General features: G+C 47.9%; 1 protein-coding gene across 16 annotated transcripts in view; it reads left to right on the top strand.

Annotated features, from left to right (window-relative positions):
- The window catches only part of DEPDC5 (DEP domain containing 5, GATOR1 subcomplex subunit), a 115,784-nt gene extending 89,424 nt beyond the window's left edge, over positions 1–26,360 (top strand). For 8 of the 16 annotated variants that reach the window (XM_070275272.1, XM_023646822.2, XM_070275273.1 and 5 more), the window contains 9 exons: positions 1,949–2,026; positions 2,541–2,673; positions 4,325–4,433; positions 5,692–5,916; positions 14,947–15,116; positions 17,919–18,090; positions 20,664–20,724; positions 23,751–23,833; positions 23,988–26,360. In XM_070275272.1, the coding sequence (XP_070131373.1) occupies positions 1,949–2,026; positions 2,541–2,673; positions 4,325–4,433; positions 5,692–5,916; positions 14,947–15,116; positions 17,919–18,090; positions 20,664–20,724; positions 23,751–23,833; positions 23,988–24,280 (1,324 nt within the window). In that variant the 3' untranslated portion in view covers positions 24,281–26,360. Of the gene's footprint in view, positions 1–1,948; positions 2,170–2,540; positions 2,674–4,324; positions 4,434–5,691; positions 5,917–14,946; positions 15,117–17,918; positions 18,091–20,663; positions 20,725–23,750; positions 23,834–23,987 lie in introns of those variants that run through there. The other 8 variants (XM_070275278.1, XM_070275275.1, XM_070275277.1 and 5 more) reach the window with 3 other exon arrangements.
- The last annotated feature ends 1,262 nt before the right edge of the window (positions 26,361–27,622 follow it).

The following is a 27,622-nucleotide window of genomic DNA, read 5'->3' as shown; positions in this document are numbered from 1 at the left end:
AAGTGCCCCAGCTTTTAATGCTGTTGTCAAATCTGAGAAACTTCTTTTTCATTTCCTTCCCCAGGTGTGTTAGCTTCAGAATAATTCTGCTCAGTCTGTTCTTGTTGCCTCACTGTACTGACTGAGCGGTCCTCAGCCAAATGGCTGAGAATCTTGATTTTTACAGCCCTTCATCTGAGAGCAGAAGATCCTCTGGGCAGCTCGCCTGGCTGGCCCCTGTCAGCAGTCACTCAGTTTCCTTTGTGTCGTACATTCTGTGCTGGTTTTACCTGTGTCTCCTGCACTGCAGCTTCTTCACTCTGGCCAGTAGAGATGACGATCAGTTCAGAGGCACCAGGCCTGGGCTTCTCTCGTCTCTCCTGTCTCCCCACACATATATCCCCATCAAGCCTGGCTGACTTTAGCTCTGGCCATGGAGGAGATTAGAGCGGCTGCCTGCATAGGAAGGGAGTGCACTTCTCTGCTTCCTCAGTGCTTATAAGGCCAGGGCAGCAGGTTTTCTTTTGCTTTTGGGAGAAAAGAAGAACTGGAGATGTTTAGATTGGAGATGAGAAGAACAAAAATGACATGAATCTGGACCAATGACCGAAAATTACAGAGAACAGATTGCATTTCATGATAGAACGTACTAGCAATTGGTACTGCTGCAGGGAAATGGGCTGTATTAGAGGAGCTAGGTTCTCTGCCATTGGAGATGTTCACACGGATCGGCCAGCGTTTCGTCCAGGCTCTTGTAGAGGGACTCAGGCATTAGAAGGAAGTTCACTTAAAGGGTTTTTTTGTTTTTTTTGTGAGGAAGATTGGCCCTGAGCTAACATCTGTGCCAATCCTCCTCTGTTTTATGTGGGATGCTGCCACAGCGTGGCTTGACAAGCAGTGCTGGGTCAGTGCCTGGGATCCGAACCCACAGACTCTGGACTGCCAAAGCGGAATGTATGAACTTAACCACTATGCCACCAGGCCAGCCCCCTCACTTCAAGGGTTTTTAAAGGCTTTTTTTTAATCCTGAGATTCTGAAATGCTCCGGTGGGCCCTAGACCCTCCAGATAGTTGGGAAGAGGAGTCCAGGACTGCCGAAAGGGAGAGGTTTTAAGGAGCTTGAGGTGCTTCTGGATAAGCCCCAGATTTGGCATGGAGGGTGGCCGTATGTGTCCCATGCCCAGTGATCTGGGCTCGGTTGCTGAGTATTAAGCATGTCTGAGGGGCCATCATACCCTTGAGGAAGAACTTGGGCAGTGGGTATTGGAGAAATCTGGGCTCTGGGCTCAGGCAGACCTGGATTCAAATCTGGGCCCTGATGCTTCCTAGCTCTTTGACCTTCACCAGCTCCTTTAACCTCTCTGAGTTTCAAAGAGTTGATGTTATTGTTATTGTGCTTAGTATCGTTTACCATTTTGGACTTTGTGAGTATCAGTCCTATGCTTGGTATTTACATACACTAACCCCACAACACCACCAAAAGACAGGAATAGTGTCAACCCTGTTTTTCAGATGAGGACAGTCTAGAAGCCCTAGAGCTGGTAAGCAATGATGCCAGGATTCAGTCTCCTGTGCTCTTACCACGTTACCTAGTGCTCTCTGGTGAGATTAAGTGAGGTGATGTGTGAAGGGCCTCTGGGACAAAACTGTAGTAGTCCAGGGAGATTTTTTGGAAGTGGTTGGGCCTGATACAGTTTATTAAAAGGGGAGATGCTTATTGAAGGTAAGCATGTTTGGGCACAAAAACGTGTTGAATTCTTTTCTTTTTTTTAAACATATACACTCTGGAAGTAGGAAACCCCCTATGACATATCCCCGGGATATAACTGTCCAGAATTTGCTTGAACACCTTCAGTGTCAGTGTCATCCTGGTCTCCGGCTCTGTGAGAAGAAGAGAGTGTTCTAAGATTCATTCCATCAACCATGTGTGTGCCCCCTAGCTTTGCTGACCGGACTCTCTGTGTTCCAGCTCTCAGCAGCTGGCAGTAAGCTCCTTGACATCATCCTCCACCCTCACGGAGATCCTGGAAGCCATGAAGCACCCCTCGTAAGTAGCTCATCGTGTGCACAAGTGCACGTGTGGGAGGATGCTGCAGGCCTGAGCCAGGGCCGGGGCTAGCTCAGGCAGTATGGTTTGGTGGATTCATCCCTGACTCTACTGCTCACCGGCTGTGAGACCTTGGGCAAGTTACTTGACCTCTCTGAGCCTCTATTACCTTGTTTGTAGAATGGGATAATAGTGGTTAAGTCACAGGGTTGATATAAGGATTAAATGAAATAATTATATAAATTACGTAGCATAATGCCTGACATGTAAGTACTCTCTCTATATGTCAGATCCTTTTTTCTTCCCCTTCTCCTATTTCCCCTGTAACACTTTCTTTTGTCCTATCATAGAGATTTCTCTGGCTCTGGGAATAGTGTAGAGAAACTGCTGTGGGGATCCTCACTTCAGATATTAAATGCTTTAGTGGGAGTCCCTTCTTTTTCATCTGCTCTTTCTGCTTGTTGCCACCATGCACACACCTGCCCTGCTCCCTGCCCGCTGCGTTGGAACTCAGGACAGGAGTCCAGCTGCTCTCTGAACAGAAGGGCCTCTCGCCGTGCTGCTTCATAAGTGCAGAGGTGGTGCACTGGCTGGTGAACAATGTGGAGGGGGTCCAGACGCAGGCGATGGCCATTGACATCATGCAGGTGAGACAGCAAGGGCAGGGCCCACTGAACCATTTGCCCAGGCCCGCATGACATCGGAGCCTGTCTCTGAAGCAGCTGCCCTTTCCATTAACGAGATCTGCAGGTTGGGGTGTGGATCTGTTTTTAATAAGTGTGAGGCCCGTCTGGAATACATGAAAGAGCGGGTTTTGCTTTGAAAGACACTATATCTTGACTTTAAAATCTGGCAGAATTTATCATCTGAACTGAAGTGTTGTGGACATAATCTGTACTTTTGAACCTTGGAGGAATCTCTGTGAAAGATGCCCAGGGAATGCCCTCGCTTTGACCTCAAGCCCCTGTTTTCCCCTGCTCAACTCCTGTTCATTCTGGACCGGAGGCTGCATTCAAGGCTGTGCCTCAGGGACTTTCTGGCGCCCTGTACTTTCTCAGAGCACTTAGCACAACAGTGAAGATTCTGTCTGTATCTCACTTCTCTCCCACCTCAACTAGGTTCCTTCAGGGCAGGGCCACCTATTACTGTCCATTGCTGTATAACGAGTGCCCAGCACATTGCTTGGCATATGGTAGGCACTTAGCAACACTTGATGAACTTAATTACACTGTTCAGAACTGGAATTAAACTCAAGAGGAGAGGAATGGGAAAGGTCGAGTTGGCTAGGCAGTTCAGACCATCCTGTCCACACAGAGGCCCCCACTGGAAATCAGTACCATTTGGTGACCAGCTAGGTTGTTATCACTGAAATCAGTAACTGATTTGAATTAGCATGAGATCCTCGGAAGACCCTTGACGGTTTTGATGGGCTGTTTTGCACAGCCTTCGTTGATTAGGCTCCCATCCCCTTCAGAATAGTATCTCATTGTTCATACAGTGGAATGCTACAGCAGCAGTTAAAATGAAGGAGCTGGAGGTACACTTATCAACAGGGATAAATGACAGCAGCACAATATTGAGTGAATATCCAATTTACAAAGTGATTATAGTATTACATCCTGTATTTAAAATTTTAAATCCCATGAAAATACCTCATATTTTTTATCAGTAAGTGTCTATGTATAAATTAGTAAAAGCATGCACAAGAATAATGTTAATACCATTTATTTCTGAAGAGAGAGGAAGAAGAATGGGACATGGGAGGGACATAGGGTTTGTTGTTTCGTTTTTTTTGCTGGGGAAGATTAGCCCTGAGCTAACATCTGTTGCCAGTCTTCCTCCACTTTATATGTGGGTTGCCACCACAGCATGGCTGACGAGTGGTGTAGGTCTGTGCCTGTGATCTGAACCTGTGAACCCTGGCTGCTGAAGTGGAGCATGCTGAACTTAACCACTATGCCATGGGGCCGGCCCCTGAGACTTTCTTTTAAACAAAAGGTCCAAAGTCAGTATATCAAAATGTTTAATTTGTTGAAGTTGGATAGTAGTACATCTGAATTTCCTTTATAGTTTTCTGTATGTTTGAAATAGTTGATGATATTCTAATACGCGTTCGTACTTTCTAACTTAATTTACACTAGGCACAACATTTCATGTAGTGCACTTGTTCTGGCTGGTGGGAGTGGAGGGTAGGGCTCAGTGCTCCTGTCATTCCCTTGAGTCCAGTGCATAACTGAGGGCTGCACAGCTAAGATGTCCCTCTGTGGAATTTCAGTGTTTCTGTGTCTCTCCTTCTAGAAAATGCTGGAAGAGCAGCTCATCACGCACGCATCTGGTGAAGTCTGGCGGACCTTCATTTATGGCTTCTATTTCTACAAGATAGTAATGGACAGAGAGCCCGATCGAGGTCAGAGATGAGGCGAATGCTGTTGCCCACAGGGGCAGGTGTTTTTCTTGGTGACTTGCTCTTTCACATGACAGTGCTTCTTGAGCTCCTTGTGTGACTTTGTATGCTAGGTTGACGGATCTGTCAACTTCCTTGAGCATTTGTACTTAATTTAAGCGTACCCAGTGACAAGGGTTTCATAAAGCTACAGTATATTCTTGGTGAGAATGGTGTGGATGGAAGATAAAACCTAAAAGAGGCCAAGGGACCTGGCGTGAGGAAGTTCCCATGATCATTTTGGGAGCTGTATTTGATGATGGTGCCCCCTACCTGGTGCAAGGTGATTCTGAGTGTAACACGATGGGCTCTGATCTGTAACTTACCGCACTTTTTACTTGCTGGGCCTTCAGACTCCATTTCTTCCCCCAGGAAGACTATCAAGTCCTAGCAGTTTCCCAAGATATATTTTAAGTATTATTTTTTGTAATGAGAAAAAGTAATCCCCCAAAGGGGAGCAATTTCCAGCATGGTCGGAGCTGCTCGTGTAGCTCTGGAGGCACCCACGGTTCAGACCAGCATCTCCAGTCCACACAGAGCACATGGGGACCTTGGCTGGAAGTGACTCCCATTCTACACACAAAGGGCTCCTCAGCCTCCGGTTAAAGAATACCTCAGATGAAGCACACACTGTGCTCTTATCCCAGGACATGTCTGAAGTGGATCTCTGCAGGGTTTTTTTCCTTGTAGCCGCTAGTGTGTCCATTTCTACGTCTTCTCTTAAATTCTAAGTTTGACGGGTAGATACCTATTTACCTTCAAGTTGAAAAGAAAACCCAGTTACCATTATATGCTCTGAAATTAAAGGTCTGAAACTGAGCATAAAATATTTTTTTTAATTGAAGTAAAGTTCACATAACATAGAATTAACCATTTTTGAGTGAACAATTCAGTGGCAGGCAGTATATTCACAGTGTTGTGCAACCACCACCTCTACCGAGTTCCCCACTATTCTCATCACCCTGAAAGGAAACCCCATACCTGTTAGCAGTCACTCCAGAACTCCTCCTGTCTCCTATCCCCTGGCCACCAGCAATCTGCTTTCTGTCTGTAAAGATTGGCCTATTCTGGACGCTTCATTTAAGTAGCATCATACAATATGTGGCCTTTTGCATCTGGCTTCTTTTACTTAGCTTGTTTTCAGGGTTCATTGAGGTTGTAGCATGAATGAAAATAAGCATTTGTGCTGAGGGCTTGCTTTTCTCCCCTCTGCTTTTCCCAGTGGCCATGCAGCAGCCCACCACCTGGCACACGACGGCGGTGGATGACTTCGCCAGCTTCCAGCGCAAGTGGTTTGAGGTGGCCTTTGTGGCTGAAGAGCTCTTGCACTCCGAGATTCCTGCCTTCCTCCTGCCCTGGCTGCCCAGCCGGCCAGCCTCCTATGCAAGCAGGCATAGCTCCTTCAGCCGCAGCTTTGGAGGACGGAGCCAGGCAGCTGCGCTTTTAGGTAGATGCCCGACCCAGATGGGGCCTGGGGATGCGCTGGCGGGTGGCTGCGGGAGAGTGGCAGGCAGCCAAGGGAATGATGCCACGTGAACCAGGATCAGAGCTGCCGTGGCTGTCACACTGGGGGCTCTGTTGGCACTGTGGGCTCCTGCACTAGCCTGTGCTGGCTGAGTGGGTTGAGATCATCAACCAACTGGCTGTGTTCAGCAGCTCTCAAATCAGGGCACGGTGCTAAACCTGCACAGATAGGAGAGAATAGACAGTGTGGCCACTCTTCCCAAGAGGCTCTCACAATACGGCTGCTCCTCACTGCTGGCCAGTCTGCCAGAGGCCTGCCTTAGGACTACAGCATCCTAGGATCTCAAGGGGAATGGACCTCAAAGGTCCTCCATTCCAGACCCTCATGCTGAGCATGAATCTTCCTTCTGCCCTTCCTCCCCAATGTGCTTACCACAGTGAGGGATGTTCTTCCCTCCTTTCCTTGGTTCCTGCAGCCCTAAGATGGGGTGGACACCTGCTTATTGAATGGTGGTGACCTCTGGTAGGAAACGGGACCCCTATTCTCAAAGTCTCTACTCTCAAGCTGGTTTGAGATGTGAGCATCTTTAGAAAATGCATGCTCTAGGCAAGACATCATGAGATTTATCTCCAAGGCAGGTTGGAGAGATCCTAAAAACTCTCTGGAAGGAAGGAAGCAAATGTTAACACAGACCAAATTCCAGTGAAATTCCATCTTCCACTTAGTTAGCCTAGAATTGCCCAGCTAATTGGAATTCTTACCTGGCTGGTAGAGTGGAAACATTTCCAGATCCTCAGGTTCACTTGGATCTTGGTGTGGCTTTGGCCTTTCCTTACACACTCAGCCCAGCCTGCCTTCTGCCGTGTGTGAGAAGTGAAGGGGCGTAGAGAGGGCCGCTGAAGAGCTGCTCCTCCTCCTTTCCCACAGGCAGTCATGACTTTCCCTTCTCCCTTGTGCTGCATTTCTGACTCTCCACCTCCTTGAAGTCTTTTGGTACAAAGAGGCCACATACTACTCCCTGTTATCTGGGGATGCTCACTTTCAGCAACCTAAACCTCCGGGAGCACCACCAGGGCTTAACACCAAAGGCCTTTGGGCACCTGAAAGAGCAAGCAGCCATCTTGTGTGGGTTATGCCACAGAAAGGCCTAGCAGCCCATAACAGCAGCAAATAAAAGGGCAGGTACCCTGATGCCAGTGGGAAGCAAAGCCAATAGTCCAACACCGAAGGTGGAGTCAGGAAAACCTATTACAGATATAACAAGCTCAAGAACTCGTAAGTACAGCGTTATTCATTTATAGTGCTGGTTCACATATGAGAAGCTTCTCGAGAAACTAAGTTTTGCGCGATTTTTCCCCCTAAATTGAGCTTATTTTTGGTAGCCAGGTTTTAAAACTTGCTTTTTCCTTACAAATAAAAGTTAAGGATTTTTATCGTCTCCAGGGAGCAAGGAGATAAGTCTGAAGAGAGAGTTGAAAGAAAAGTCAGCATCCTGCTCTCTTCAAGGTTACTGTCTGAGACAAAGACACAGCAAGTTACTTTAAATAAATATTGGATCATGTGTGGTAACCCTTTTTACCTGGGGGCTGAAGAAAGCAAAAAAGATTTCCGAAGAACCCACATAAATACCACAAATCCAAGTGCCACCTGCTTGTCAGGAGAGTCCCTTGAACTAGAACATAGAGCTGTTTGCTCTTACTGCGTTTTTACAAGTTCGGTTACAAGTCACTTAGTGACACCCCAGGTTAGAGGCAGAGAATTAGGGGTACCTGATGGCAGCAAGTGTACTAACATGTTTTAGAAAAATATTTTGCAAAACAAATCTGTTAGACTTTGGCCCTTTTAAGAACTTCCTTTTCTTAAAAATGTTCAATAAAAGGGCTTATTCTAATGTGGATCTTCTCCCGTGGAGCTCTAAAACCTTAGAGCAGTATTTCTCAACCTTGGCACTACGGATATTTTGGATCACATCATTCTCTGTTGTGGGGGACTGTCCTGTGGATTGTAGCATGCCCAGCAGCATCACGGACCTCTACCCACTAGTGCCAGAAGCATCCCCACCACTACCCAGTGTGACAGAACATCTCCCAACCTTGCCAGATGTCCCAGGGGAGTGCAAAATTGACCCCAAATGAGAACCACTGCTTTAGAGGGAATTGAAGCATTCCAATAGGGAGCCAAAATCAGAAAGCTCAGCAAAACCTGAAAGGCCTTGAAGCTAATCTGTAACTTCCCTAAGCAGCTGTCAGGTTGAGAAAGCGGGCGTTTTCAGAGCTTGAGGGTAGAATGAATGGTTCGAGATGGAGCTGGGATGGTAGAAGGAAGAGTTCTTCTCTGCCCTGGCCCTGGGCTCTTGTGCTTTCAGGGGGGCATTTGTGGTTGCTTTAGCCCCGCCTGATGTGCTGCAGTGGTGACAACATTAAGGCTGGTGATTTCTAGAACATTTCTGTTGGGCACTGTACCAGGCAGAAAATATCTCATTTAATCTTCATCGCAGTCCTGTGATAGATACTATGGTTTGTTTGTGGCTCAGAGAGGTAAAGTTATCTGCCCAAGGCTCTGCGTCTCCTAAGGGCTAGAACTGGAGTTTCTTCTCGGGACTGCCTGACCATGGAGCCTGAGCTCTAATGGTACCATACTGCGCCTCAGGAAGATAAAAGGCAGAGCCTGTCAGGACTTTAGATGATTTGCGTGATGGCCCAGGTCCAGGGGCTGTGGTTGCCCTGAGTGATGAAGGACGCTCAGGTCCCAGTTCCTTGCTACAAAACTGCAGCTCTCTGAGTGTGGCTTTTGTTCCCTTCTCTGCCAACCCCTTGGTCTTTCTATTTTTATTTATTTTTATTTATTTATTTATTTTTATTTTTTATTTTTTTATTTTTATTTTTTTTATTTTTTTTTTTTGAGGAAGATTAGCCCTGAGCTAACGTCCACTGCCAATCCTCCTCTTTTTGCTGAGGAAGACTGGCTCTGAGCTAACATCCATGGGCATCCTCCTCTACTTTATATGAGAGATACATGCCACAGCATGGCATGCCAATTCGTGCCATGCCCACACCTGGAATCTGAACCAGCAAACCCCAGGCCGCTGAAGTGGAACGTGCAAACTCAACCGCTGTGCCATGGGGCCTAGCATGCTCCCTCCAGGCCCGACTCCAGCAACTCCACTCCCACCCAGAACTACCACCAATTGATCTTGCCATCTTTCCAGTCTCCCCATCCACCTCATTTCACAGCTTCGTTTCCCTCGTTTCACAGCTCAGAGCCATCAAACCTCTAACCCCTGCTCCCCTTCCCCACCCTCAGCGTCCTGTGTCACTGAGCAAACTGAAGCAATCGTAAGTCAACTCCAGACTCCCGCCTGCCATCTGCCCTTGCCATAGCCATGTCTGTCCCCACCGTGGATAAGCCACCCCTGCTCCACCCAAGGCCAGTGTCTCCACTTGTGCACAAGACTCCACCCCCGCAGTTCTTGGGATAGTACTCCAACAGTTGTCTCCTCTCTCTGAACTCTCTTCTCTACTAAAGCATCCCATCTGTCTGCAGGCACACACCCTCTCCTGTTGGCAAAAGCAAAGCAAAACCAAACCAAAGCAAAAAAGTTCAAATCGGGTTTCTGTCCCTCTGCTCCACTGGAACAGCTCTTCCCAAGATTCCCGCGGACCTCCAAGAGCTCAGTCTGGTGGGTGATCCTCAGTCCAGGTCCTCTTGCCCTATTGGCAGCATTTGTCAGATAACCCCTGACTCCTTCTTTGAACGCTTCTTCTCCATGGCTCTTGGGACCCCACAGCTCTCCTCTTTTATCAGTCTCCTTTGCTAGTTTCTCCTCAGCTTCCTGATCTTTCAACATTGCAGCACCTAGGCCTCTGCCTGGACCCTCATCTCTATTTCCCACGGCATCTTATCCAGTCTGCTGGCCTTCATTACCCCTGGACCTGGTCATCCCAAATCTGTCTCTATCCCCGGACCATGCCCTCCAGTTTGACACTCATTCATCTACTGACTTGACATCTTCACTTAGTTGACTGAATGTAAGGTGTTCAGACAGAGCTCCTGCTGCGCCCCTCCCCCCACACACCTGCTTCTCTCTTAGTCTTCCCTTCTCAGTCTAGTGACATAGGACAGAAAACTCAGTTGGCTTCGTTCTCTCTTGCTCTCCCGCCCTTCATCCAATTCATCAGCAAATTCTCTTCCTTATGTCTACCTTCAGTATAGAGCCAGAATTGGCTACTTCTTACTGTCTCCTCTATGACCCCTGGTCCAAGCCACCATCATCTCCTGCCTGCATTATTGCAGTCACCTCACAATGGGCCTCCTGACTTCCACCCTTGCTCCCCATAATCCACTTTCCACGCAGGAACCAGAGAACCCCTTTCACATGTAAGTCTAATCACTTTCCTCCTCTGGGCAGGATCCTCTCCAGGCTCCCAGCTCACCTGGAATAAAAGCCAGACTCTTAGCAGCGCACAGTCTCCACGATGTGGCCCCTCACTCTCTGCCTCATCTCCTGTCGCCTGCCTCCTGCTCACTCTGCTTCACGCTGGCTTCCATGTGTCTGTGAACATGCCAAGCACCATGCTGCTTTGGGCTCTTTCCTTCTGCCTGCGGCACTGTTCCTGCCCGCTGCCTCCCCCCACCGCTGCCCTGAGGCCTTCCTTGACTACCCGACCCTGCGCTCTCTGGGCCCCTAATGCTGCGTCTCAGTCTCCTTTACTCTTATCACACCGCCTGCCTGCTGTTGTGTCTGTATTTGCACAGTTAGTATCTTTTTCTTCTTCCACAAGGACTTAAGCTGGGGGATGAACTTTGTTTCATTCACTGGCTGTCCCAGCACCTATAATGAATGAATGTAGTTTGGCAGAACTGGGGAAAGTTGAATTTGGAACATTAGGTCTGGAGTCAGCAAACCTTCTGACACTAAGCAATTAACTGTCAAATTGTCGGAAAGACAGTGGTTCTACTGTTCATTCTGTTGAGAATGCTACCAGCCAGGGCACAGACAGCTGGGTGTCACGGAGGTGTGTGTATAGTCAAGCCTGTTTGCTGACTTCTGCCTTGGTTAGAGTCACTGATTCTGGCAGATGCTTCAGGAACTGTCCCTTTGCATCATCGTTTTGGTTCTGGAGGCTATTTTGACAGTTTCTATGTGAACATCCTCATTTTCAAAGTCTTTCCCTTCAGGCTGGTAGGACTCTCTTGACTGCCCTAGTCCTAAGCTCAAGATGAGATCCAGATCATTTCACTTTAGCTTTGGTTCTCAGTTGCTTTAAGAAGAAAATTCTTCTTAAAGAGGAGCAGCATGTGGAAAAATATGTCACATACTTCAAAAGAGGGAGAGTGGGGGAAAAGAGACGATTTACATCTACAGCAGGTAGTTTATTAAGCAGACGTTCTTCACCTGGGGTCTGCGCATGGGCGTTAAGGGGTCAGTGATTCTGAAACTAGGCAGAATCTTGCATGTTTTCTGGGAAAACACCCTTTTATTAGTTTTTCAATGGCTCCCATAATTGTTACGGTGGAATGTCACTCTATCCGTTTCCTATCCCATCACCCCTCCCATGGAAGTGGGTTTCTTTTCCTTTTAAACCTGATATGGGATTATTACAACTAATTCTATCCGGTAGCATCCCTCAGACCTTTGTGTTAGGATACAAGATACTTCTTCCCAGCATTTTTTCAGGATGGAATATAGACTTTCACTTTGTCATTTACTTAAGTGAGAAAGAGTTGTTGTCTTTAAATTGAACTATCTTCAGTGTTGAGTTTTTTCTCAGAAAAAAAAATTAACGTGGTTTATAGGGGGAAGAAGGCCTATTCTATCATTTATAACCTGCTCCCTTTTTTTTGTTTTTGATGTATTCCTTTTTAAACTTTTCTAACTCTCAATTGGAGTTTAGCAGCAGAAAGCTGTACTGAAATGCTTGACGATGGCACATGGTCCTCTCTGACTTGGCCCGTGGTAGCTCCCACTCCCCCACCCCTGTCATCCAGTGTCACTGAGCTATAAAGCTGCTGGGGCATCTAGGACCCTGGAAGAAGCAACACCGCATCCTTTAAGCCCACTCACACACCTTTTGCTTTTGAGCTTTTTCCTGGCAACCAACTGGATCTTGGATTCAGAAGGGGCTGTAGAGCGCCTTGATCCAAACCTTGATGCTTGAATGTTTTCTATAGCACTCCTGATAAGTGGGGAGCCAAGTGCTCTTTGAAAATTCCCACCAACATGGCACTAATTCCTGAGACGGCTCATTCTGTCGTTGGGCAGCTCTGGTGGTTGTGTTGAGCTTCAGTCCCCTCCCTGAGATTTCGTTCTTTTCTCTACTGACAGTGATATCCTCTCTGGGTCATTAATAGCCCCCTCACTGTGACCCAGGTGAAGAATGCTCAGCTTGCTCTCCTCTGGATTGCACATATTTACTGACTCGCCATATCTCCCTGTCCCAAGGTGAATAAGTCATTTCTCATGGAGCTCAAGTAGCGATTCAGAGAACTCACTGAAAGCTGTGACTCAGCTGGGCCTACAGCTTTGTCGACATCATAAGCCTGCTGGCAGCATCCGTACTGTCAAATCGAACCCCTGGAGTTGGAAGACAGTGATATCTTGAGCCTATAACTTATTTGGCTGAACAGTGCACTTCCTTGAGCTTCCTCAGACCAGCCAGTTCAGAACTTGATATGCCAAATGGGAAAGAAAAGATGTGCCTTGGCTCACCTTGCAGAGGGGCCCGGTTGATGCTTAGCAGAGGTCACTGCTGGTGTTTTCAGCTCGGTGAGGGGGGGGCGGGGAGCAGAATACACAGTGTCCAAGATCAGAGAGCAAAGCTTTCTTCCTTTCATTTAGGCTGTTAAGTAAAGAGTTGCTCTGGTTGTGTCATGAATCAGGAACACAAGGCAGAGACAGAAACTAGTTTTGATGAGACTTTTAGCATCAGAGCCACCAAGTTCTTCGGCCTTAAGTGTCAGACAGCTAAGCAGGGTCCATGAGTGTCATGGACAGGCCTCAGATTGAGCCTTGGTGAGCTCATGGCTTAAACCAGGAGGCAGGAATAACAGGAGCAGGAGGAAAAGAGGAGTTACAAGTGAGGGTGGCCAGAGAAGAAGGTGGGGGGAATCCGTGACCCCTTCTCATCTGTTTTTCACTTGATCCTCACCCTTCCTCTGTGAAGCGGCTGGGTGGGCACTATCTGTTTGCAGACCAGGAACTAAACCAGGAGGGATAAAGCAACGCTCTCAGGGGCACATGGCTAATAAATGGCAGAGCTTAGATCTCCTGACTCCAGGTCAAGAATGCTTTCCATTTTGCATGTTCTGGTTTTGAGAGGATGATAAGCTGTATACCTAGCAGCTGAGTATCAGTCTACCTAGGTGCCATTCAGTGTCCTAGCTGGAGCTCCACTACCTCCCAACAGAAGTTTGTTAAAATTGCTGACTCAAGAGCCGTTTTGTCCTTGTCAGTGATAAAAGCCATGCATGGCTTTTACCTGCAAAACCCAGAACTAAGCTGACTGCTTTAGATAAAGAAATACCATTGAGTTCATGGGGGCAGGGGAGAAAGAGGGGCCGATAATAGTTTATAGACGCCCTTTGCCCAGCCAGGCAGAGCAGAGCTCTGATCTTTTCTTTACTTCTTTTTTTTTTTTTTTTTTTAAGATTGGCCCTGAGCTAACATCTATGGCCAATCTTTTTTTTTTCTTCTTCTTCTCCTCAAAGCTCCCCCAGTACAAAGTTGTATATTCTACTTGCAGGTCCTTCTAGCTCTGCTATGTGGGACGCCACCTCAGCATGGCTTGATGAGCGGTGCCAGGTCTGCGCCCTGGATCCAAACCAGCAGAACCCTGGGCCACCAAAACAGAGCACACAAACTTAACCACTTGGCCACTGGGCCGGCCCCTTTCCTTTACTTCTGAGCCTATTTCAGGCCTTTAGTCTGGTCAGGAACTTGATTCTCTGACCCGTCTCTAGAACATCCCTGTCTTAGTTGAGTAGGATTTCTGAGCAGGAGTCCCAGGTAGGATGAGCTGGTTTGATACTATCCTGCAATCTTTGAACAACACATAGTTGATGGAAGAGGGCATTTAGCTTCTTTATGGGGTTTCATTTCTTGGGAAAAGATTATAGAACTATTGCCTTCCTGGGTTGAAACCAGAAAATCAAGACTTCCTCGTCACTGTAGTCTAGGCTGCTTGTCCCATTGTGTACCTTCATGGGAATTGGAAGTTCTGGTGTTCAGCCTGGCTGAGGTTCTGACTCTGTGATCTTGGCCAAGGCATTTATCCTCCATGGGCTGCTATTTCCTTATCTGTAAATGAAGGGGTTGCATTAGGTTAGGGGGAGGCAAACTATGGTTTCACCAGCCAAATCTGGCCTACCATCTGCATTTGTTTGTTTGATAATAAACTTTATTTTTAGAGCACTTGTAGGTTCACAGCAAAATTGAGCAGAAAGTACAGTTTCTATATATTCTCTGTCCCAACGTATGCACAGCCTCCCCCAGTATTAACATCCCACACCAGAATGGGACGTTTGTTACAATCGATAAGCCCACATGGACACATCATCACCCAAAGTCCATGGTTTACATTAGAGTTCTCTCTTGGTGTACATTTTATGGGTGTTGACAAATGTATACTGACGTGTGTCCACCGTTGTAATATCATACACAGTAGTTTCACTGCCCTGAAAATTCGTCTGTTTTTTTAGGTAGTTTTATTGGAACACAGCCAGCTCATTCTTTAGGGTAATGGCTATGGCTGCTTTTGTACCATCATGGCAGAGTTGAGTTGTGGAAACAGAGACCATAAACCTGCAAAACCTAAAATATTTATCATCTGGACATTTATAGAAAAGTTTGCCAACCCCTGGAGTGGATGATTTCCAGGAAGCTTCTAGAATCTGTGATTTTCTGTTAGGTGATTCTGCAGTTTCATATCTGGATACTTAATTGTCTCTTCTTCCTCTCTCATCCCACTCCTCCTTTTCCCTCTCTCTTGTGGCCCCTCCTACATGCTGACTTAGCTGCCACTGTCCCAGAGCAGAGGACTGTGACCCTGGATGTGGACGTGAACAACCGCACAGACCGGCTGGAGTGGTGCAGCTGTTATTACCATGGCAACTTCTCCCTGAATGCGGCCTTCGAGATCAAGCTCCACTGGATGGCGGTGACCGCTGCCGTCCTCTTTGAGATGGTGAGAACCTCCTCGTGTTGTGAAGGGGCCTTGGCTCACCTTGCAGAGGGGCCCGGTTGATGCTTAGTAGAGATTCATGTCACGTTTTTTTTGTTCAGCTCAGGCTCCTATTACCTTTCACCTGGACTATTGAAATAGCCTCTTAAAAAAAATTAAACCTTATAAAAATTTGAAACAGTCAGAAAGGATATAGGTCAGGGTTTCTGAGCCTTGACACTGCTGACCTCTAGGGCCAGGTAATTCTCTGTTGTGGGGGGCTGTCCTGAGCATTCTAGGATGTTGAGCAACATCCCTGACCTCTACCCACTAAATGCCAGTAGGACATCCTCCTTGTGACAACCAAAAAATGTCTCCAGATATTGCCACATGTCCCCAGGGAGGGGGGAGTATTGCCCCTGGTTGAGCATCAACTGGTTTAGAGTAGAAAGTCAGTCTCTCTCCCACCCTCACCCTGTTCCCTGGGACTTGCATCTAAAAGCACCCACCCTACCACTTTGCTGAGTGTGCTTCCAGAGAGACTTGCTCCACATGCCAAACCTTGTTGCCTTTTTTTTTTTCCAAACAGATATAGTAGCGTGGGATACATACTATTTACATTGTGTTTTTCCTATTACCTATGTATCTTCCATATCAGTTTAAATAAGTCTGCCTTGTTGGTGGTGGGTTTTTTGTTTTCATTTTGCCTTGTTTTTAAGGGCTGCAGAATATTCTATTTGTTTTTATCATCGTTTACTTAACCAATCCCTTGTTAATGAATGTCACTACTTATAGCTCTGGTTCTGAACCGGGTGAGAGGGGTGATTTTACCCCCAGAGAGGCATTTAGCAATATCTGGAAACATTTTACTTGTGGCAAATGGTGGGGAAGGGCTACTGGCACCTGGTGGATAGAGACCAGGAGTGCTTCTCATCATCCTACAATGCATAGCATAGGACAGCCTCTACAACAGAGAATTAACTAGCCTGAAATGTCACAAGTGCCGAAGTTGAAAAGCCCTGTTTTAATTGGTCTTCTGCCTGTCTTTCCTCCTAGTCTGCCCTGGCTCTTCTGTCTGATCAGGTCATTCATTGCTCCTGCCCTAAGAAGCCTGGCTACCCCCATCCCCAGTCCCAGTGTCTATAGAATAAACACGCCTCAGCCAAGCTGTCAATATCTTCCAGGAGCCCCCTTTAACCATCTTTACAGTCTACTACTTTTTTTATACACTCTCGCCTTCAGCCAAAATAATATTTTTCTGTGGCTTCAGCTGAGTCCTGCTTCCCTCCAACACTGGCCCAAACATCTCATCGCACAGCTGAGAGCAGCTGGAAAGTTCAAAAAGAGTACACGAAAAGTTGGGAGATGACCAAAGAGAAATGAGTGCAGTGCTAGCTGGCAACATAGAGGACCTTTTAGTCCAGGGCTCGTAGGCCAAGTTTTGTCCCACAAGACGTGGTATCTTGGGGAAGAGATTTATGCAGGTCTCTGTCTGCCTAGCCCCAGTCTGCCTCCACAAGACATTCGTATCTTTGAGGACCCTTCCCTTGCAGAGACTCTCAGCAGGAGAAGATTCTTAAGGTCCAAAACAAAAAAGATGCCCAACTGCCCGTCCTGCTCAGCTTGCAGAGGACACCAGCTCTTCCCCAGCTGGTCGACACCGAGATGACCACTCCCTCCAGCCAGAGCTAACCCTCTGACACATATAGTTACAGTTTGGCGGGGAAAGGAGTATTTATTTCCTCAGAAGAATTAGCAGCTATCTTTTAAAAACACACTCTTTGCATCAATTCATGTAAAACCCACTGAAAGCTGCTAATCTCTTTATCGTTTTTTTGTTAAGTTTTTGGAAATCTCCAGTGGAGGTTAGTTATTAAGACAATGTCTAAGTTTGTTATAAATCACATTTTATTAAGATAAATATTACATAAAATAAAAAAGTGGTTGACTAGGTCTTAGAAGTTATTTTGGTCAAACAGAGATCTTAGTGATTTGGTGGTTGTTATGAGTCTTCCTGGGAGAAAAGCTAAGAGTGGTCCCTTTCGACTTTTAACATAATCATACCTGTTTAAGTTGACGTATGGCCCAAACTGTATTTTTTTGGAATAATATTTGTCACAAATATCATCTGTGTGCCAGAGCCATATGCATTAGCTTTTAAAATATATATACACATTAGTTTTATGATTAAAAATGTATCTTAAGACCTGGAAAATTGCCACGGTTCCCTAAGAAAATATTATTGGTAGGGAGGTTTGTCTTTATACCCCAGTAACTTTCATTCTTGGTCAGTCTTTGGACAGACAGCTTTTGGGAGTTTGCCGGAGAGCGGCTCTCCTTCCGCGAGGTCAGGGCTTATCGCTTTTGGCCAGAGGCCACCACAGTCATCTTCCTCCCTGAGTCACGTCCCTCTCAGTGGATTGTTTTCCTATTTGATACTTTCGACTTAGTAAATTTTTGATAAAGGACAAAATTAGAAGAACTTAACCTATATCCCGTGACCTTCCTCCAACATCCTATAGAATGAGAAGGGGTTTGAAGAGGCAAGAAATAGCTCTCTCCAGTCTCTTCCCCGAAGAAACACTGAGGTTGCAGAAGCTTGAGCTGTGAAAAGGAACTGTGTGCTAACTCACAGTTTCTTGAGAATTCATCGGAAGGTTACACTGCACTTTTTCCTGCCCAGGACTGGTTGGTGCCAGTGAACATTAATAAATGAACATGCCAATCATTATGCATGCTTCCATTCTGGCATGTTCACTCCGTGGGAAGTATTTTCTCTTGTCTAAATGAACCTGGAGATGACATTGTTTCTGTGCTTTCCACCAGGTCCAGGGTTGGCATCGAAAAGCCACCTCCTGTGGCTTTTTGTTGGTCCCGGTTTTGGAGGGTCCCTTTGCGCTGCCCAGTTACCTGTATGGAGATCCACTTCGAGCCCAGCTCTTCATCCCGCTCAACATCAGCTGCCTGCTGAAGGAGGGCAGTGAGCACCTGTTTGACAGTAAGAGATACTCCCCTCTGGAGGTTCTGTCTGCAAAGAGAGTAAGACTCCCTCCCCCAAGGACACCTCTCTAGGTATCTAATCCACACAAGCTAGTGAAAAACAGGAATCTTTGGAAAAGGGGCCGAAAGGATTTGGGTTTTAATCCTGGTTCTTCACTTAGTGGCTGGCACCCTGGACAAGTCACCTAATGTCTCTGAGCCTCAAATTCCTTAGTCTTAAAATGGGAGTGGCTAGAGCTGCCTTGCCAATTCAGGAAGACCCTCATAAGACCTGGGGTGGAATGGTGGATGGGAGAAGACGCTCTACTCTTTAAATAACAAGCAGCCTGGTACTGTCCCCACACTCTCCCTTCTGTGCTCCTGCCTAACTGGTTTGGCCTGCAGGAATGTGAGCCTCACAGGAGGCTTGAATCTGCTGTTCATGCAAAAAGGCCAAAAAAGGGAGGCATTGAAAGCAAAACAGGAAACAGTGTCCTATTGTGCAAAGCTGTGGCATGTCAGCACCTGGAACACTGCATGTGGCTCGAGTCCCACATCTCAAGAAGACAGAGCAGGAGGAGGCTCAGAGGAGAACAGCAGGACCCTGATCAGAGCCCTGCCCCTGGAACAGGGCTGTCCGTGGAACAGAAGCACACAGGGACCGACCCCGCCCTGCTGCTCCACCCTAGTCCACCAGAACTCTGAGGGCAGGTTTAGGACAGATGGAAGGATGAGCTTACTTCACACAGCATGTAACTTTCTATCACCAAGTGCTCGCTGCGATGAGCCTATAAATAGCTGCTACAAAGCTTTCCATGAGCTCACAGATGATCTTTTTTAAAACGAAAAGCTAGAGTTGCTACCGATAATACATCAGGAACTCTTGAGTTCTCAGATATAGGAATTATAAATGTGAAAGAAAAAACTTCTGATGCACAGGAGATGCTTTCTCCTGGTGCCCTTGTAAGTCTGTGTCATGGTTGTTGGCAGAGAACCAGCTGGGAGTGAGAGGTCTCGCCAGGTTGGGGTAGGGGGTCAAGCTGAGTGTTCCTGAGCTTTCCCTATGACAGGCTGCCTCCATGGTTTAAACAGCTTTGTTCCAAGGGGCCCGTCTGTGTGTTCTTCGTTTGTTTACATCGTGGAAGACATTTTTGTATAGACACAATCTTTTAAGTGAGAGTTGGGGTTCTAGGTGAGCCCCACAGAGCCACTGGAGGCCATAGAGTCCGTGATCCTTGGAGTTTACAGCATGCTCTTCACACGCACACACATTCTCATTCAACCTCACTGTGGCTGAGAGACAACCATTTTTGCAGTCCTGAAATTTCAGATGATTGTGTTCATATCTGACGACTCTAGGCCGGGCACTGCCTCATGCTGCTATTTTTAGTATGTTGAGGGGACGGCACACCATCCAAAGACTCTTGCGAGGTTTTCCACCTTCACTATAACAGCACAGGATTGCTGGCAGGGCTGGCATCGGAGGACATTTTTGTGTGAGCTGATGGTTTTCCCTGCCAGTTGTAACCCAGTCTTCACGACCAGCATCCTCTGTTGGTTGCCATGGTTACAGCTGAAAGAACAGAGTCCTAGTTTAAAGGAATAAGGACTTGAATCTAAAAATCGATTTTCTTGCCCCTGTATCACTTCTCTTCCTGTTATCTCCCGTTCTGATAACAGTAAATTCAAAATCTTAAAAATTTGACAAGAATCTGCTGTGTCTGTGTGCTTTTTCCTATTAAAGTCGAAGTCTTTTTTCCTTTCTTGTTCTTTAGTTGCCCAGAATCCTCGACTCTATCCTTGATAGAAAATTGCAAATGTGGAGGGAGTAATGAACCATCACAGGCACCCCTGGTCTGGGGGGTGTCTTGTGCAGTTGCTGCCCAACCCTCAGCCCCTCAGCCCTGAGAGCAGCCCTGGCTTGTTGCCTGTAGCTGTGACAGGCTGCCTCAGCCCTCCCACCTCCTCACTCAGCTCTTGATCCTCACACCAGCCCTGCATAAGCAGCGAAGCTAGAGCAATGAAGTGGGCGATGGGGGAGGACACTTGTCTACTTGGCTCCCCTCCCCAGCCAGCCACATTTCCAAAACTCATTTTATATTTGCTTAAATTTCCTCACCCCTAAAATGGAGCTTGTAATGTTGCCTTTCCTTGAAGGGAAATGGAGTATTAGTAATAAAAAAAATATTTTTTCTTGCTCCTTAGAAGCAGGTAACATGCATTTAAAGCCTGTTTTCTGTTTGTACTTTAATGTCATGCTCCTTTCCACCTTTGCAATAGGAAGTCACTAAAATGAGTCTTACTTCAAGTTTTGGTACCTCACACTGGTTCTCAAGGACTCATTCATCCCCTGTCTAGATCCTGATAGAGCTTGGGGGAAGGGATGGTGGGAACACATGGCTTTCACTTTCTTTAGGATGTCCCTCCTTGGGGTGGAGGCTGCTCTTTCCAAAAGCAGGTGGTGTGGAAAAGCTGAGCTGAGTTCAAGGGGGAAGAACTGCCAAGAGCAGTGAAGGGTACAGAGAGCCAGACCTAGGGAGAATTACAAAGCTTGGGATCATAACTCGGCATTTATTCTTTTTTTCCCTTCAGGCTTTGAACCAGAAACATACTGGGATCGAATGCACCTTTTCCAGGAAGCCATTGCACACAGGTTTGTCCCTTAGCAAAAGGGAATGGTGGGAAGGCATCAGTATTTGTCTTGAATAGCAGTTACCAAAGCAAAACCCGGTTTGTTTCATCTCTGGAGAAATGGATCTAGTCCACCAATGACACATAAACTGCTTATCTCTGATGAGACCCTTTGCCTTGGTTTCAAAGATAAGCACTACCTCTCCATTTCCTGTAGCTGTTGTTTTTCAAACCTCAATTCCTTCTTTGTCCAGTTGAGGAGAGAGCATAGAGCTCCCTCCTTAGCTTCCAAGACCCTGAGCCAAGCTATCCCGCAGATGACATGAGACAAAAAACTGTAAAATTTGTCAAGAGCCCCTTGACAAATGTTGAAAAGACAATAAATACTTAAAAAGCAATAGATGAGTCAGTAGATACCCACTGGCACCTAGTGTGTGCGCCAGGGAAAACCTTTCCAAGGCTTAGCTCCCTACCCTTCAGGCCAGTACAGCTTGGTCTCCAGAACATCACTAACTCAGCGTCCACTTGCTGCTTCTCGTGAACCATGGTGAAAACAAAGCCTTTGTTCTGGCTTCACCTCCTCTCCTGCACCTTCTTGAGTGTCATATCATCTCATTCAAGTGTCTTCAACTGTTAGCACCCCCACCATCCCACACAGCCTCAGGATGAAGTCCAGACTCTTCAGCCTCCCCTCACGCAAGTGATCCCCACCCTGCCTTAGACCTTATTCTGCCCTTTTCTTCATAGAAAGCTACGACCTAGCTTCCATGCTTAGTAAAAGCTGTGGGGTGAATGCCAGGGCTGCTAGTTTCCTCCTTCCAGTAGGAGAAGGTGCTGATTCAGGGCAGAAGATGGGGAGTGTAGTGGTTGGCAGAAACGGGCAATGATGTGGGCAGCAGAGAGGCCTGATTCGCCTCTGCCTCCACCAGCGTCTGGCTGGGGACGCATCAGTAAGTCCTGGAACTGCTCCACCTTTGTTTTCTCACCTCTTGTAGGGGTTTTGGGAGGGTTCTCTGATGTTCCTGGCACCTTGTAAGCCCTCAGTAGACAGTAATTATTAGGAAGACCCCAGCCAACTGACGAGTTCGTAGGCGGGTCTGACACTGCTTACCTCATACGCCATTGAGCAGTTCTTGTACCTTGCTGGCTGGATATCACTCAGAACATGACCTGTAGTTGTCAAATCTGCTTTTTTCTTCACAGCATCCTCTTCCTGATCCACCTCAGTCCAGATCCCAGTCATGTCTTCTCTAAAATATTGCCCTTTCCTCTTCAGCCTGCTTTTCCACCTTTGATTTCCTCGCGTCTTCTGTCCAGTCCCCATGGATCACTGCACAGGGCTCTGCTGTGTGTCCCTTCGCTTAAACCTGCTCCTGCCTCCCCACCCAGCCCCCTCCCACTTCCCCACTTAAACCCCTTCCCCCACCTTCCCCCTAAGCGCCCACTCCCTTCTACACCTGTCAGTCTTGCTCCACTGGGATTCCCAGGTCCCTCCAGTCTGAATCCCTCCTTCCTTTTTTCCCACTGCACTCTGTCCATCTGTTACACTAGTTTAGGGGCTCCTGGAGGACAAGGGTATGCGTTTTTCTCATTTTTGTTTCCTTCCACAAGGCCTAGTAAAGTGCCTTGTCTGGAAGAGTTGTTCAATATGTAGCTTTTGCATAGAGTGGACTCCAGGTGGGAATGTGACTCTGAAATGAAACATTAGGCTGCCCATAAGATCCATCTAGGAAAGAGTTAGAAAAGTATGCAGCTTCCCTGGACCCCTCTGCCATGGCTTCCCAGCTCCTCCTCCATCTTTGGGCAGTTGGCATGAGATTAGTACATCCCATCCCGGGGACTGGAGCCCCCCTACCCCCACTGCAATCCTGGCTCATGTGCTCCCTGAGTGGACAGTGAGGGGGCCAAGAACCATGTGGTTAAATTGCCTTTTTAAGAATAAAAGCCTTTCCTGGTGACTTCAGGAAGGAAGGAAGCAAGAATCTGGCCAGGCTAATCCATGCTGAGTACATAAATAGCCTTGACTGGAAGGTAGAGGGGAAGAAAGGCAAAATCCAGAGCCGTTCCCACACATGATAGAATCAGTCTATAGATGACGGAGCTTGTAGTGCCTCTTAGCCTTCCATTTAATTTGCATATCTGACTTCATGTCTTCTCCAGTAAATAATTATCGAATGCCAGTGTAAAGCCAGCAGCTTTTATAGAGGATGCCACACAGCACCTCCCTGAGGAACTCAGTCCAGGAAAGGAGACAGGCATTTTACCTCCTTTAGTTCTGCCTCCATCCCTGCCTTCATTACATAAGCCCCTCAGACTCAGGGCAGGAGCCACATCTGTTAACACGTCCTTTGCAGCACTTAGCAGGTAGAGCTGTAATAAATGTGCCTTATGGAAATAGAAAAACCAGGAATAGAACAAGCCGTAGACGAGAAGTGGAATGGAACAAGCCATAGATGAAAAATGGCTCCTCCTGCCCATTTCCAGAACACGGTGAAGCGGAGAGCCCCAGACTGGTGTTCCTCACTTTTAAGAAAAGGATTTCAATTAAGATACATTCCATTTCAATTCAAAGCCTTTATTGAGAATCTACTTTGTGATTAGTGTGGGAGAACAGTGAGGAGGGAGAGGGGTGGCCAAGGTGAATTAAGATGAGGACCCTTCCCTGGAGGAGTTGACAGCCTCAAGTATGGGGGTGGGCACGGTGGGAGGGTCTGATGGGATGGCTAGGGGGGCGCAGGAGGGAGGGGGTGGTGAGGCAGAGATGAAGGCTAGATAAGGAAGGGGACAGCAGGTGAGAGGGCTGTTGGCCACTGTGGAGATGAACGGAGGCTGCGGGGCTGGGAGGTGGTGGGGGTGGAGATCTGATGAGCCATTAAAGGGGTGGCTGGAAGTGGTGAGGGTGAAAATAAGCAGCCTGCTTGTTCCATCTTGAAAGAGAGCTTTCCAGATCCCTTTAGCCCAGGCCTTCAGAGAGTCCGGTTAGCCACGTTCCCCTGTTGCTTTAGCTAGGGAGGCCCTAATCAGTGTGTCTTCCTGTCCTTACCTTAGGTTTGGGTTTGTGCAAGATAAATATTCTGCCTCTGCTTTTAATTTCCCCGCTGAGAACAAGCCTCAATACATCCACGTTACAGGTGAGGTGCTCGGGGCAAAACACGGCCAGGTGGGCCCCTGGGGCAGGAACGTGAACCCTGAGAGGGGCCTAGCCTGTGCACAGGGGTTCTGCCTGTGCACTGAGCCTATGGTGGCAGAACCTGGTGGTTGCGAACCAGTCCTCTTTCTCTTCAGGAACGGTGTTCCTACAGCTGCCCTACTCCAAGCGCAAGTTCTCAGGGCAGCAGCGGCGGCGGCGGAACTCCACTAGCTCCACCAACCAGAACATGTTCTGCGAGGAGCGGGTGGGCTACAACTGGGCCTACAACACCATGCTGACCAAGACGTGGCGCTCCAGCGCCACGGGGGACGAGAAGTTTGCTGATCGGCTCCTGAAGGACTTCACGGACTTCTGCATCAACCGCGACAACCGCCTGGTCACATTCTGGACGGGTTGCCTGGAGAAGATGCATGCTAGCGCCCCATGAGGCCAGGCTGCGCTGGGGTCAGAGGATAGGGCGATCTGGTCTTGCTATTGATATTCAATAGGATCAGTCAGGCTCTGGGCACCAGAGGTCAGTTTGCCACTGTGGGTGGGTGGGGGCCATGGCCAGTGCTTCTTTCCCCCACAAGTGTTCTTCCACTCAAAGAGAAAGTCTTTGGAAGCAGCTAGTGCTGAGAGCAGGTGGGAGGCCCAGATGGTCCGAGGGAGGGCTTCAGTGCTGGGGAAAGGGGCAGGCAGCCCCCAAGAATGTCCTCAGAGAGGGGGTGGCTCCTGTAAGCGTCCTTTTCCTCCACCATCCGTGGGCCATTCGGAGCAGAATCTGCCGCTCCCTGCCCAGAAGTGTGCAGAGGATGTAAGATAATTTTGTGAAATAGTGTACCATAGGCTCACACCAACTGTATATACCTGTACATATCAGAAGCAGGAATAAAGTGCCACGTGCAGCATCTCCGTCCCCAGCCTGGTTCCCAGCAGCAGCAGTCCTGTCCTCGGCTGGGCAATCGTGCCCCATCACGGGGGCCTCAGTGGCCAATGAGGCAACCACAGACAGTGAGGAGGACTTTAGAATTCACTGTCTTGGAGAGTCTGGCTGTGAGAAAGATGTCTTTTCAAGGCCCTTGGGCAGGAGCAAGGATAGTTTCGGTCAGGCCTAGTGAGCAGACGGTACAGCATACCAGGAACTTGCAGGCTTGTGCTGTTGGAGGTGAATCTTGGTAAGTGGGTGAGCCAAGCTGTGGCACGCAGATGTCATGGCGTTCTGAAAAAAGTCAAAGGAAAGCCTCTGTTGACCCCTCTAATTGAGGCTTAGCAACCATCGCTCAATAGGATAAGACTTAGCATGGTGCCTTAACCTCAGTGCCCTGCACTAACCTGCTGGTGGGGGGTGAGGGGCTATGGACCAGAGTGGGGACCTGACAGGTACTGCCACTTCCCCCTCCATCTCTCCACATGGAGTTAATCACAAGCCCTGGTGATTTACTTCCTCAGTAGTTTGCGAATCCACCAACTTCTTCCTAGGCCCTCTGCTGCCACTGTCAGCCCAGCCCTCCTTCATCTTGTCTTCCTCTTGCATGGCTAGGAGGGCCTCCTAACTCGTCTATGCTTTCACTCTAGGCCATTCACCACTTGGCAGGGTTTTGTTTTTTTGTTTTTGGGTTTTTTGGTGAGGAAGATTGGTCCTGGGCTAACATCTGATGCCAGTCTTCTTTTTGCTTGAGGAAGATTAGCCCTGAGCTAACATCCATGCCAGTCTTCTTGTATTTTGTATGTGGGACACTGCCAGAGCATGGTTTTGAGTGGTGTGTAGGTCCATGCCTGGGATCTGAACCCATGAACCCTGGGCCACTGAAATGGAGTGTGTGAAATTAACCACAATGGGCCAGCCCCTGCTAGAGTCTTTTTAAAAAACCACTCTGATTGTGCCTACCACTCTTTAGACGTCTGGTGACTTGAACTTCTCAAATTCTGGACACAGCCCATGTGGTCCTGCACGATCTGGCCCCAAGCCATTTCTCCAGCCACCTGGAATATCACAAACTCTTGCAGCTCAGATCCTTTGCATTCACTGTTCCATCTGCCTAGAATACTCCTCCTCTCCACGCCCTCTCTGCCTTGCCAACTCCTGGGCATTATCCGTCAGCTCCTTGCTCGTGTGTCGCTTCTCCAGGGAACCGCAGCAGGATTCCCTGTAGATTTTCACATAGCACCTTGTACTTCAACAACAGCACCTGGCACCTTTACACTCCAGCATGGCGGAAGCTTGCTTATTTTGTTCATCTCTTTGTTCTTAAATGTGCAGCATAATAGTAGATGATGGAGAAATGGTTGTTGGTTGAATGTGTGGATTGAATGAATGAGCTCTGGACTCAAGAGCCGAGCACTGGGCGTTGGCATCTGAGTCTCCCCCTCACTGAGTTCCTAAGTTACCTAATGGAGCCAGTTTCCTCATCTGTAAATGCAGCATGTAGAGATTTTGAGGGAAAAGGTCTGTTGATATATGTGAAAGCGCACTGATTGATTGCTGGTGTGGAGCAGGTCCTTGATAAAAATCCATTTTCTTTTCATTTTTCACGTTCTCTTCCTTCGCACAAACCTTTGCTCCTTCTAGGCATCAGCGTCCTTCATTTATAAAATGGGAGGCTGTCTCCCAGGGTGGTTGGAGGATCAAAAGACAGATGTATGTGAAAGAACTTACTAACGAGCAGGCAGCAAATACATCTAGGCTGCTCTTACCTCCCCGGGTGGGAGTGCTCTTCACTGTGCTGCTGAGCCAGCTTCCCGAGCGATTGTGCTGGACATAGCAGGTGCTGGCCTGTTCAGGTCAGATCATGTAACACAGTCTTTTGTGATCTTTAGTATCCTTCGTGTAAGGCTAGCAGTCGCCCCTGCTTTTTGCCCTCATATCTCTTCCGAAGATGACCCGGGAGAAGAAGGCCCAGAGAATGATTTGGTGAAAGAAGAGGTGCTGACAAGTTAGAACGCTGGGTCGCTCACCCTTCAGAGCTGGGCATGAAACACATGTGCCCTTGAGCCCCAGTTCCCCCACCAGTTGCTCCCCCTCATGCTTCCTGTCTCTGACCAGCACATCCTTCCACCCACTTGTCCAACCAGAATCCGGGAGTGGGACTCAGTCCTCCCCCAACTGCATCATCATCCAGTCCTCCCACCTGTCCCTCCCACCTGCACACCTCCCTCCATCCCTGCTGTCCATGTGCAGAGCCCGGCCCGCAGGGAGCGTGTGGTTTGGTTGGATATAAAGGACGTGTGTGTGCAGGTTGGAAGCCCCCCACCAGGTGTATAGATGTCAATCACCATTCCTTGTTGGAGAGAGAAAGGCAGGAAGCTTGGGGCCAAGAAGACCTGGGTTCAAATTCTAGCTCTGCCATTTCTCAGCTGTGAGATCTAGGAATGTTCTGTCTCCTGAGCCTAGTTCCTCACCTGTTAAATAGAGATGACATGGCCTCACCTTTCTACCCAACCGCCATACACACACACTCCCCTACCTGTCTGAGTATTGCTCTTCTGTGCTTGTGACTTCGTAATTATTTGCTGACCCGTTTCAGCTCATTAGGCTGAGAATTTCTCCTGGCACACTCTTCAGTCATTGAGAGTTGCATGAGTGAGCCATTGAGATCAAGGGAGCAGGTGCAGGTGGCAGGGCCCCTCACAGAGCCCAGCATGTAAGAGGGACACACAAACTGTAAGAAAGACCTCGATGGGATCACCAGCCTGGGCCCCTAAACTGAGTCATGGAAGGCACTTAATTCATATTGAGAAATAAGGCCATTAAGGCCCAGACACTTGCCTGACATGCCTGGGGTCACCC

This window comes from Equus caballus, chromosome 8 (genome assembly GCF_041296265.1).
Source record: "Equus caballus isolate H_3958 breed thoroughbred chromosome 8, TB-T2T, whole genome shotgun sequence".
NCBI lineage: Eukaryota > Metazoa > Chordata > Mammalia > Perissodactyla > Equidae > Equus > Equus caballus.
This window is presented reverse-complemented; position numbering and strand designations above follow the sequence as displayed.